Source organism: Hoplias malabaricus, chromosome 3 (assembly GCF_029633855.1).
Source record: "Hoplias malabaricus isolate fHopMal1 chromosome 3, fHopMal1.hap1, whole genome shotgun sequence".
Lineage (NCBI taxonomy): Eukaryota > Metazoa > Chordata > Actinopteri > Characiformes > Erythrinidae > Hoplias > Hoplias malabaricus.
Genome location: NC_089802.1, coordinates 39,301,124 through 39,313,820, shown reverse-complemented (window position 1 = coordinate 39,313,820; position 12,697 = coordinate 39,301,124). Strand labels below are relative to the sequence as shown.

The following is a 12,697-nucleotide window of genomic DNA, read 5'->3' as shown; positions in this document are numbered from 1 at the left end:
ACAGAGAGAGACTCACTACAGCTCACTACTGCAGCACCAACCAGGAGCAGATAGATAGATAGATAGATAGATAGATAGATAGATAGATAGATAGACAGATAGATAGATAGATAGAGAAATAAGCAGACAGACAGAGATATGGATAGATAGAGACACATAGAGAAGATACATAGAAACACTAATGGAGACATTCAGAGAAACACTGGAGTGAAACATACAAGGAGAAAGAGAGAACAGACACTGTCCATTCTTTTCTATTCTCTCTCTCTCTCTCTCTCTCTCTCGCTCTCTCTCTCTCTCTCTCTCTCTCTCATGTGTCCGTCAGTCCGCTCCCTCGCGCTCCTTCATGTTGCGCGGCTGCAGCGCGAGAGCGTCCGCGCGCCTCCGGCCGCCGCCAATACAAGATGAGAGGCGCGCGCTGCCTCCCTCCGCTCTTCCTCGTGCTCCCGCTACTGCTGTGCGCGAGCGCCTCGCTGAGACTCTCGCGCATCCGCGCCGGAGCCGCGCGCGCAACCTCAGCCGCTGAGAGCGCGCGCCGGAGCGGGAACCCTCAGCCTCAAACTCACGCAACCGGAGCGCGCAACACAGGAGCAGAGCGCGCGCACCAGGAGACGGGAGCGCGCGCGCAACCTCTCGTGACGCCTCACGACTACATGCTTTCCCTGTACTGCGCGCTCTCGCGCGGAGAGAGGAACACGAGCGCCATGCACGAGGCCATAACCGCCAACACCATCACGAGCTTCGTGGATAAAGGACAAGGTAAACATATTCATCCATTCATTCTCCTATCTCTCTTTATAGACACAGCCATAACATCAAGACCGCCCCGTATTCACTGTCCATTCTCTCAGCAACACAGAGCACTTTGTAGTTCTACAGTTACAGACTGTAGTCCATCTGTAGCTCTGCTTACTTTCCTAGCCCCTTTCACCCTTATCTCACGACCCCCACAGAACATGTGTGATGTGGTGGTGGATCATTCTCAGCACTGCAGTGACACTGACGTGGTGGTGGTGTGTTAGTGTGTGTTGTGCTGGTGCGAGTGGATCAGACACAGCAGTGCTGCTGGAATTTTTAAACCCCTCAGTGTCCACTCACTGTCCACTCTGTGAGACACTCCTCCCTCGTTGGTCCACCTTGTAGATGTAAAGTCAGAGACAGTAGCTCATCTGTCACTGCACAGTGTGTGTCGGTCGTCCTCTAGTTCTTCATCAGTGACACAGGACACTGTCGGCTGGATGTTTTTGGTCAGCGCACTATTCTCAGTCCAGTAGTGACACTGAGGGGATTAAAATCTCCAGCAGCACTGGTGTTGTTGTGTGTAGTGTAATAGTGGGTGGTGTTACTGTGTGTAGCATAATAATGTGTGGTGTTGCTGTGTGTAGTGTAATAGTGTGTGGTGTTACTCTGTGTAGCATAATAGTGTGTGGTGTTGCTGTGTGTAGCGTTATAGTGTGTGGTGTTACTGTGTGTAGCGTAATAGTGTGTGGTGTTGCTGTGTGTAGCGTTATGGTGTATGGTGTTGCTGTGTGTAGTTTAATAGTGTGTGGTGTTACTGTGTGTAGCATAATAGTGTGTGGTGTTGCTGTGTGTAGTGTAATAGTGTGTGGTGTTGCTGTGTGTAGCATTATAATGTGTGGTGTTGCTGTGTGTAGCGTAATAGTGTGTGGTGTTGCTGTGTGTGGCATAATAGTGTGTGGTGTTACTGTGTGTAGCATAATAGTGTGTGGTGTTGCTGTGTGTAGCGTTATAGTGTGTGGTGTTGCTGTGTGTAGCGTAATATTGTGTGGTGTTACTGTGTGTAGCGTAATAATGCGTGGTGTTACTGTGTGTAGCGTAATAGTGTGTGGTGTTACTGTGTGTAGTGTAATAGTGTGTGTTGTTGCTGTGTGTAGCATAATAGTGTGTGGTGTTACTGTGTGTAGTGTAATAATGTGTGGTGTTACTGTGTGTAGCGTAATAGTGTGTGGTGTTACTGTGTGTAGTGTAATAGTGTGTGTTGTTGTGTGTGTAGCATAATAGTGTGTGGTGTTGCTGTGTGTAGCGTTATAGTGTGTGGTGTTACTGTGTGTAGCGTAATAGTGTGTGGTGTTGCTGTGTGTACCGTTATGTTGTATGGTGTTGCTGTGTGTAGTGTGTGTAGTGTAATAGTGTGTGGTGTTGCTGTGTGTAGCGTTATAGTGTGTGGTGTTACTGTGTGTAGCGTAATAGTGTGTGGTGTTGCTGTGTGTACCGTTATGGTGTATGGTGTTGCTGTGTGTAGTTTAATAGTGTGTGGTGTTACTGTGTGTAGCATAATAGTGTGTGGTGTTGCTGTGTGTAGTGTAATAGTGTGTGGTGTTGCTGTGTGTAGCATTATAGTGTGTGGTGTTGCTGTGTGTAGCGTAATAGTGTGTGGTGTTACTGTGTGTGGCATAATAGTGTGTGGTGTTACTGTGTGTAGCGTAATAGTGTGTGGTGTTGCTGTGTGTAGCGTTATAGTGTGTGGGGTTGCTGTGTGTAGCGTAATATTGTGTGGTGTTACTGTGTGTAGCGTAATAATGCGTGGTGTTACTGTGTGTAGCGTAATAGTGTGTGATGTTACTGTGTGTAGTGTAATAGTGTGTGTTGTTGCTGTGTGTAGCATAATAGTGTGTGGTGTTACTGTGTGTAGTGTAATAATGTGTGGTGTTACTGTGTGTAGCGTAATAGTGTGTGGTGTTACTGTGTGTAGTGTAATAGTGTGTGTTGTTGCTGTGTGTAGCATAATAGTGTGTGGTGTTACTGTGTGTAGTGTAATAATGTGTGGTGTTACTGTGTGTAGCGTAATATTGTGTGGTGTTACTGTGTGTACCGTAATAATGCGTGGTATTACTGTGTGTAGCGTAATAGTGTGTGGTGTTACTGTGTGTAGCGTAATAGTGTGTGGTGTTACTGTGTGTAGTGTAATAGTGTGTGGTGTTGCTGTGTGTAGCATAATAGTGTGTGGTGTTACTTTGTGTAGTGTAATAATGTGTGGTGTTACTGTGTGTAGCGTAATATTGTGTGGTGTTACTGTGTGTAGCGTAATAATGCGTGGTATTACTGTGTGTAGCGTAATAGTGTGTGGTGTTACTGTGTGTAGTGTAATAGTGTGTGGTGTTGCTGTGTGTAGCATAATAGTGTGTGGTGTTACTTTCGGTAGCGTAATAGTGTGTGGTGTCACTGTGTGTAGCGTAATAGTGTGTGTTGTTACTGTGTGTAGTGTAATAGTGTGTGGTGTTACTGTGTGTAGCGTAATATTGTGTGGTGTTACTGTGTGTAGCGTAATAGTGTGTGGTGTTACTGTGTGTAGCATAATAGTGTGTGGTGTTACTGTGTGTAGCATAATAGTGTGTGTTGTTGCTGTGTGTAGCATAATAATGTGTGGTGTTACTGTGTGTAGCGTAATATTGTGTGGTGTTACTGTGTGTAGCGTAATAGTGTGTGGTGTTACTGTGTGTAGCATAATAGTGTGTGGTTTTACTGTGTGTTGTGTAACAGTGTGTGGTGTTGCTGTGTGTAGTGTAATAGTGTGTGGTGTTACTGTGTGTAGCATTATAGTGTGTGGTGTTACTGTGTGTAGCGTAATATTGTGTGGTGTTACTGTGTGTAGCGTAATAGTGTGTGGTTTTACTGTGTGTTGTGTAACAGTGCGTGGTGTTGCTGTTTGTAGTGTAATAGTGTGTGGTGTTACTGTGTGTAGCGTAATAGTGTGTGGTGTTGCTGTGTGTAGCGTTATAGTGTGTGGTGCTGCTGTGTGTAGCGTAATGCTATGTGGTGTTACTGTGTGTAGCGTAATAGTGTGTGGTGTTGCTCTGTGTAGCGTTATAGTGTGTGGTGCTGTGTGTAGCGTAATATAGTGTGGTGTTACTGTGTGTAGCATAATAGTGTGTGGTTTTACTGTGTGTTGTGTAATATTGTGTGGTGTTACTGTGTGTTGTTTAATAGTGTGTGGTGTTGCTGTGTGTAGTGTAATACTGTGTAGTGTTACTCTTTGTAGTGTAAAAGTGTGTGGTGTTACTGTGTGTAGTGTAATAGTGTGTGGTGTTATTGTGTGCAGCGTAATAATGTGTGGTGTTGCTGTGTGTAGTGTGATGGTGTGTGTGTGTTGTGTGTTGTTGCTGATGTGTGTAGTGTAATGGTGTGTGTGTAGTGTGATGGTGTGTGTGTGTGGTGCTGATGTGTGTAGTGTGATGGTGTGTGTGGTTTTGCTGTGTGTAGTCTGATGGCGTGTGTGGTGTTACTGTGTGTAGTGTGATGGTGTGTGTGGTTTTGCTGTGTGTAGTCTGATGGTGTGTGTGGTTTTGCTGTGTGTAGTGTGATGGTGTGTGTGTGGTGCTGATGTGTGTGGTGTTGCTGTGTGTAGTGTGATGTGATGGTGTGTGTGGTTTTGCTGTGTGTAGTGTGATGGTGTGTGTGGTGTTGCTGTGTGTAGTGATGGTGTGTGTGTATTGTTGCTGTGTGTAGTGTGATGGTGTGTGTGGTGCCGATGTGTGTAGTGTGATGGTGTGTGTGTGGTGCTGATTTGTGGTATGATGATGTGTGTGTGGTGCTGATGTGTGTAGTGTGATGGTGTGTGTGTATTGTTGCTGTGTGTAGTGTGATGGTGTGTGTGTGGTGCTGATGTGTGTGGTTTTGCTGTGTGTATTGTGATGGTGTGTGTGTAATAGCTGTGTGTAGTGTGATGGTGTGTGTAGTAACTGTGTGTAATGTGCTGGTGTGTGTGGTGCTGATGTGTGAAGTGTGCTGGTGTGTGTAATTGTTGTGTGTAGTGTGATGGTGTGTGTAATAGTTGTGTGTAGTGTGATGGTGTGTGTGTAATAGTTGTGTGTAGTGTGATGGTGTGTGTGTAATAGTTGTGTGTAGTGTGATGGTGTGTGTGTAATAGCTGTGTGTAGTGTGGTGGTGTGTGTGTAATAGCTGTGTGTAGTGTGATGGTGTGTGTAATAGTTGTGTGTAGTGTGATGGTGTGTGTGTAATAGTTGTGTGTAGTGTGATGGTGTGTGTGTAATAGTTGTGTGTAGTGTGATGGTGTGTGTGTAATAGCTGTGTGTAGTGTGATGGTGTGTGTGTAATAGTTGTGTGTAGTGTGATGGTGTGTGTGTAATAGCTGTGTGTAGTGTGGTGGTGTGTGTGTAATAGCTGTGTGTAGTGTGATGGTGTGTGTAATAGTTGTGTGTAGTGTGATGGTGTGTGTGTAATAGTTGTGTGTAGTGTGATGGTGTGTGTGTAATAGTTGTGTGTAGTGTGATGGTGTGTGTGTAATAGCTGTGTGTAGTGTGATGGTGTGTGTGTAATAGTTGTGTGTAGTGTGATGGTGTGTGTGTAATAGCTGTGTGTAGTGTGGTGGTGTGTGTGTAATAGCTGTGTGTAGTGTGATGGTGTGTGTGTAATAGTTGTGTGTAGTGTGATGGTGTGTGTGTAATAGCTGTGTGTAGTGTGGTGGTGTGTGTGTAATAGCTGTGTGTAGTGTGATGGTGTGTGTGTAATAGCTGTGTGTAGTGTGATGGTGTGTCTGTGGTGTTGATGTGTGAAGTGTGGTTAACAGACTGTGGGTTGTGAATCCTCTTTCTTCCCTGTGATGTTTTCACACGGTTGTATCACAAATCTCAGTGTAGTTCATAAAAATGGTTTCTGGACGTATGTAGTATTTTGTTTGTCAGTTTATAATATTTCTATTCAGGTAAAAACTTCACTGGTTGTGGATGTGAGCTGCCTCTGTAGTTAAATTGGTTTTATTATCCGTGAAGCACTATGTAATGATTGTGGTGCTATTTGAGACACAAGCATCTACTGAGTGACGCAGGCAGATTAAAGGCTTAGGGTTAGGTGTTAGTGACTGGGTGAGTGTGTGAAGTCGTCCACAGGTGTGAGTGTGAGGGTGAGTCAGGGTGAATGGTGTGTTCCTGATTTGTGGCCAGTGATTCTGTGTAGGCTGTGCACCCACTGCGACCCTGATCAGGATGAAGCACTTACAGAAGATGAATGAGTGACTCAGTGAATGAATGAGAACACAGAGAAAAAGACATATGCAACAATTTAAAATTTAAAGCAGCACAGATACTACATTATGTTAAAAATTCCCTTTCTCTACATTGCATTTTCTTCCCCGTCCTCTGTATTATCCTCTGCCAGATGTGTGGAGCTGCTGTGGCACTGGTAAACAGCTGCAGGTTGATAATGGTTGTGTTTCGAGTTTGATCTGTCCCCGGGACCAGGACATCTGGCTTTAATACAGTTTAGTAAGTAAACACTGGGGGATGAAAAATGAACTCTTTGAATCCTGTGTTGGAAGCAGACTCCGGCGAACCGAGCGGGAAACACAAAGGACGAGTTCAAAAAGGGCAACTCTGATTCATAGGCTAATATTACACTGATCAGCCACAACATTAAAACCCACTGATAGGTGAATAACGTTGATAACATCTGGTTACAGTGGCCCCTGTTGAGGGTGGAGAGATACATCTGTTCTTGAGGGTAATTTTAGAAGCATAAAAAATGGTCAGTGCTGTGAAAGTTTGGTCAGAGCGTCTCTAAACCTCAGGTCTTTTGGGTTGCTCCCAGTGTGCAGTGCTTCACTGCTCCACAGTTTAGTGCTAGGGGCTTTAGTCATCTCTGACTGACAACTGAGCATGGGAACATTGTTAATGGAAACTATAAAAGCTAGGCCCACATTTGACTGGACATTAATTTGGCAGAATTGACTCAGTATAAGGGATGTCAAACTTTCTGACATATACTCTATATGCAAATGACATTCGGTCTGATTGGCTGGTCTCTTTCAAAACATGCCATATAACCAGTGTGAATGAGTAAAGGCTAAAGTGCTCCAAAATATAACTTTACAGGTGAAGGAAAACTTTCATTGAAAGCCAGTGTAAACAAATTTTATTTCTAATCATTTCTGAGTATTTCTATTGGTCTATTCCTCATGATATGTTCACACAGTGCAGTCTAAACGTAAACACTACTTACAACCGGTGTGGGGGAGTAAGGTTACTGTTCTGTACACTGTTTCTTTCACTCTCTTTAACTTGTTGATCACTCCATCTGAAAAAAGCCTAGGTATAGCTGTGGATGAGCAATGCAGATTTCTCCTTTACAGCATCTGAAGAATTCAACCGCCTCTCTCTACAGAGGCCTACTGTTCCTAAGTTCAGCTTTGGGACCCCTCTCCTTCGTTCTCTTCACTGGCTTCCCGCAGCTGCCCACGTCAGATTTAAAGCTCTGACACTTGATTGATTGTTATGACTCATTCATTCATTGTCTGTAACCCTCATCCAGTTGAAGGTTGCGATGGGTCCAGAGCCTACCCAGAATCAATTGCCACAAGGAGCACCCAGAGGAAACCCATACAGACACGGGGAGAACACACTAAACTCCTCAAAATCTATGAACTAGAGCAGGGCTCAATCCCAAACCCCAGGAAGCTGGATCTATGTGATAGTGACATAGTCACAGTGTCATAGTAACCAATATATCCAGCATTTAGTAAAGGAAAATCCTAGAACATTACACAATATTTTCATCTTTGCATTTTTCTGAAAGTTAGTAAGTTATAGACAGCCCATAGTGATATACTCGACACTGGTCTAGAAAGCAAAGAACAGATCCGCCCTTCTTTCTTTGTTGACTATTGTCCAAACCTGGACTGTACTAAGAGCCCTTCAAGCTTCAAGTACAGCTTGGCTTGACTCATAATCCTTCAAGATGCACGGAAGTCAAGCATCCACACTTTTTTCTGTCCTGGACCTTAAGTGTTAAAACAAACCTAGAGTCGCTCTCTGCCTTCAAACGCAGACTGAAGACTTTACATGCTATTTTAAGACAAGAGTACTTAAAATAGCATGTACCCTGCATTTATCAAAGGCCTAGGATTTTACTTATGTCTAACTTTATTTGACATATATTATATTGCCAAAAGTATTCACTCACTCATCCTTTTTTCATTCGTTCATTCATTATTTGTAACCGCTTATCCAGTTCAGGGTCGCGGTGGGTCCAGAATCATTGGGCGCAAGGCGGGAATACACCCTGGAGGTGGCACCAGTCCTTCACAGGTCAACACAGACTCACACCTACGGACACTTTTGAGTCGCCAATCCACCTACCAACATGTGTTTTTGGACTGTGGGAGGAAACCGGAGCACCCGCAGAACCCACGCAGACACGGGGAGAACACACCAACTCCTCACAGACAGTCACCCAGAGTGGGGATCGAACCCACAACCTCCAGGTTGTGTGACTGCGACACTACTCAATCATCCAAATAATTGAATTCAGGTGTTCAAATCACTTCCATAGCCACAGGTGAATAAAGCCAAGCAACTAGGCTGCTTCTAAAAACAAGGTGTAAAGCACTCTGCCGCGGGACTCTAGAGCAGTGGAGGCATGTTCTCTGGAGTGAAGTATCGCGCTTCTCCATCTGGTGATCCAAAGGACGAGTCTGGGTTTGGCGGTTGCCAGGAGAATAGTACTTGTCTGACTGCATTGTGCCAAGTGTAAACTTTGGTAGAGGGGTATTATGGTGTGGGGTTGGTTTTCAGGAGTTGGGCTCAGCCCTTTAGTTCCAGTGAAAGGAACTCTTAATGCATACCCAGATATGTTGGACAATTTCATGCTCCCAACTTTGTGGGAACAGTTTGGGGACAATCCCTTCCTATTCTGACATGACTGTGCACCAGTGCACAAAGCAAGTTCCATAAAGATATGGATAAGCGAGTTTGGTGTGGAAGAACTTGACTGGCCCTGCACAGGGTCCTCAACCTGATAGATCACCTTTGGGATGAATTTGGGCAGAGACTGCCAGCCAGGCCTCTTTCAACATCAGTGTCAGACCTCACTAATGTGTTTCTGGAAGAATATTCCCATGAACACATTCCTAAACCTTGGGGAAACTCTTGAAAGAGTTGAAGCTGTTATAGGGATGCGACTCCAGTTCAAATGCTTGTAAAGACAGACAAGCAAACACTTTTCGAAATATCGTGTATATTTGGTATATGAGCTTTGTGTATTTAGGTATCCATATTGAGTTTTGTATTTGGCAGCATCTAAATCGGGGTGTCTTTTGGATTTTAGTCACTACAAACTTGGTCATGATGTTTTCTGAGTAAACAGTAAAACACTTCTGTACGTCAATCTGGATAAGAGCACCTGCTAAATGTAAGTTTAAATGTAAATGTGCCAGAGGAAGACTTATGTGAATATGCATGAATATGCAAGTTTTAGTGACATCACAATAATGATGATTTCAAAACTGATCTATTTCCATGTCGTTGCTGTCAAAAATGTGTCTCCAAAATAATACGCTTATAAGGGAATAAGAAAAACCTTAAATTTCAAGTCAGTGTAAAAAGATTTTATACAAGTTACTTTGGAGCATTTCTATTGGTTCATTCATCATGACATTTTCACACAGTGTGAAGGACAGCTGCTAAAAATCCACAAAAATGGAGATACTAGTTTTTCTGTGGACAGTATATGGGCTGTATGAAGGGAGGAGTGAACGCTGTACTCCATCAAACACTTCATTCACGAGCACAAGGTAAATCCTGGTTTTTAGACTATATGGGCCTTTTAATGGCTGTTTGTAACTTGTGGAGCTGAATCACAGCCACAGTTCCCGGGCTCCCGTGTGGTGCTGCCCTGGCCCCTCACCATCACCTGTGTCTAGTTACTTTGGGATTTGAGTCTGTGTACATAAAGTCCCTGTCTTTTGCTTTGGAGCTTGTTAATTCTTGCGTGTGTTTACCCCATCGCTGAGGCTTGTTTCCAGCTCTCCTCTTTCTAGTGGTTTCTGCTGTGGACCTTGTGTTCTGTCCTCTGTTGTTTTGCGGTCGTGTCCTGTGTGTGGTTCTGAAATGGTTTCATTTATTGGGGAGCGTATGGCATTGCTTTTGTTTTGAATGTTGTTTTTGGTGACAATCATCATGACTGCAAATGTCCAAATAAAAACACTTGACCGTGACATCCATCTGAGGTTGTCACGATACAGGAGTTCAGAGTCTATGACACTGATAACAAACCAAACCAAGGAGAACAATAAAGCACTGCTGCTTGGTTTGGACATACAGCTGTAAAGGTTTGTGGACACCTGTTTGTCCAAAATGAAAGGTGTTCATTCAGGAGTTTGTTTCTCTATTGCTGCCGTAACAGCCCCTACTCCTCTGGGACAGCTGTAGACTAGTTACATACAAGACATTGTGCAGCTCATAGTGGTGAAACTTGCTCCAGTGTCTTGCGGGCCGCAGTTGGGTCCTCACCTCAGGTTACTGTCTATGAGAAGTTTGTTGGAAGCCATGTAGCATAGCACCACCCCGTTAAATCCCCTCCAATATGTGGGGATCTGTTGGACAGTACAATTTTTGTGAGTGACTGGGTGAGTGTGTGAAACTGTCCACAGGTGTGAGTGTGTGAAAATGTTCACAGGTGTGAGTGTGTGAAACTGTTCACAGGTGTGAGTGTGTGAAACTGTTCACAGGTGTGAGTGTGTGAAATTGTCCACAGGTGTAAGTGTGTGAGTGACTGTGTGAGTGTGTGAAACTGTTCACAGGTGTGAGTGTGTGAGTGACTGGGTGAGTGTGTGAAACTGTCCACAGGTGTGAGTGTGTGAGTGACTGGGTGAGTGTGTGAAACTGTCCACAGGTGTGAGTGTGTGAGTGACTGGGTGAGTGTGTGAAACTGTCCACAGGTGTGAGTGTGTGAGTGACTGTGTGAGTGTGTGAAACTGTCCACAGGTGTGAGTGTGTGAGTGACTGGGTGAGTGTCTGAGTATGTGAGTGTCTGGGTGAGTGTGTGAAACTGTCCACAGGTGTGTGTGTGAGTGACTGGGTGAGTGTATGAGTATGTGAGTGTCTGGGTGAGTGTGTGAAACTGTCCACAGGTGTGAGTGTGTGAGTGACTGGGTGAGTGTGTGAAACTGTCCACAGGTGTGAGTGTGTGAGTGACTGGGTGAGTGTGTGAAACTGTCCACAGGTGTGAGTGTGTGAGTGACTGTGTGAGTGTGTGAAACTGTCCACAGGTGTGAGTGTGTGAGTGACTGGGTGAGTGTCTGAGTATGTGAGTGTCTGGGTGAGTGTGTGAAACTGTCCACAGGTGTGTGTGTGAGGGATTGGGTGAGTGTATGAGTATGTGAGTGTCTGGGTGAGTGTGTGAAACTGTCCACAGGTGTGAGTGTGTGAGTGACTGGGTGAGTGTATGAGTATGTGAGTGTCTGGGTGAGTGTGTGAAACTGTCCACAGGTGTGAGTGTGTGAGTGACTGGGTGAGTGTGTGAAACTGTCCACAGGTGTGAGTGTGTGAGTGTCAGGGTGAGTGTGTGAAACTGTCCACAGGTGTGAGTGTGTGAGTGACTGTGTGAGTGTGTGAAATTATTCACATGTGTGTGACTGGATGAGTGTGTGAAATTGTCCACAGGTGTGAGTGACTGGGTGAGTGTGTGAAATTGTGTTCTTGAGCATTGCGTCCAATAATTCTGGGTAGGTACCAAACACACCATGACCCAGAATAGGATGACATGGTTACAGAAGATGAATAAATGAATAATAACACATAATAATTTTTACCTCTGCTTTGCTTTTTTCTCAGATGAGCGACTGCCCTTATTGAGGCGGCAGAGGTACTGCTTCAACATCAGCTCCCTGGAGAAGGAGGGGCTGCTAGGGGCAGAGCTTCGCATTCTCAGGAAGCCATTTCATGAGCCTCAGAAAGCGGCTTTGAGACTGTACACCTGTCCGACAGGTAAACAGAGGGCGGTTCTGCTGCAGTCTCGGCCAATGGAGGACCACAGTTCCCCGAAGTGGGAAGTGTTTGACATCTGGAAGCTGTTTAAGAACTTCAGGAACTCTCCTCAACTCTGCTTCGAGCTGGAGGCTGTGGACAGGGGAAGGCAGCTGGACCTGAGGACGGTCGGCTTGGGTCGGTCAGGACGACAGAACAAGGAGAAGGCCTTTTTTGTGGTGTTCAGCCGCACAAAAAAGCGAGGGCTCTTTTATAATGAGATTAAAGCCCGTTCTGGCCACGATAACAAGACGGTGTATGAGTATCTCTTCACCCAGAGGAGGATGCGGCGAGCTCCCATCACTCGTGTCAAGAAGCCAGTGCCAAAAACATCCAAGCCTCGCTGCAATCGCAAGCAACTGCACGTCAACTTCAAGGAGATGGGCTGGGATGACTGGATCATCGCCCCTCTGGAGTATGAGGCCTACCACTGTGATGGCGTCTGCGATTTTCCCATTCGCTCCCATTTAGAGCCCACCAACCACGCCATCATCCAGACGCTCATGAACTCCATGGATCCTCGCTCGACTCCGCCCACCTGCTGTGTCCCAACCAAGCTGAGCCCCATCAGCATCCTGTACATCGACTCAGCTAATAACGTCGTCTACAAACAGTATGAGGACATGGTGGTGGAGAGCTGTGGCTGCAGGTAGCGAGAAGGTTGGCTGGTGAACATTCACTATACCTATGTCCCAAGGTGTGTCGAGTCCATTTTCTTCAGAAATGAAGGGGATTAAGCAGGAGGTTGGCCTTCATTTGATGCTCTAACAGCTTCTACTCGTCTGGGAAGGCTATAGGAACATTGCTGTGAGGACTGTATGGCAGGTACTGATGTTGGATAAGTAGTTCTGGATCCCAACTCATCTTAAAAGGTGTTTATCTACAGACAAGGCACTCCCACTGCCCCACAGCCTAATCCT

General features: G+C 45.3%; 1 protein-coding gene across 1 annotated transcript; it reads left to right on the top strand.

Moving 5' to 3' along the window:
• The first annotated feature begins 404 nt into the window (after window positions 1-404).
• Window positions 405-12,430, top strand: gdf5 (growth differentiation factor 5). Its single transcript, XM_066666079.1, has 2 exons — window positions 405-759; window positions 11,586-12,430. Exons 1-2 carry the CDS (start codon window positions 405-407, stop codon window positions 12,428-12,430), a joined length of 1,200 nt encoding a protein of 399 aa, XP_066522176.1.
• Window positions 12,431-12,697: the final 267 nt, after the last annotated feature.

What these genes read in the sequence shown, in the direction of transcription:
- gdf5 (XM_066666079.1), top strand. Translation starts at nt 405, where the DNA reads ATGAGAGGCGCGCGCTGCCTCCCTCCGCTCTTCCTCGTGCTCCCGCTA. An exon ending in CTTCGTGGATAAAGGACAAG is followed by an intron (nt 760 to 11,585) that starts GTAAACATATTC and finishes CTTTTTTCTCAG; the next exon opens with ATGAGCGACTGCCCTTATTG.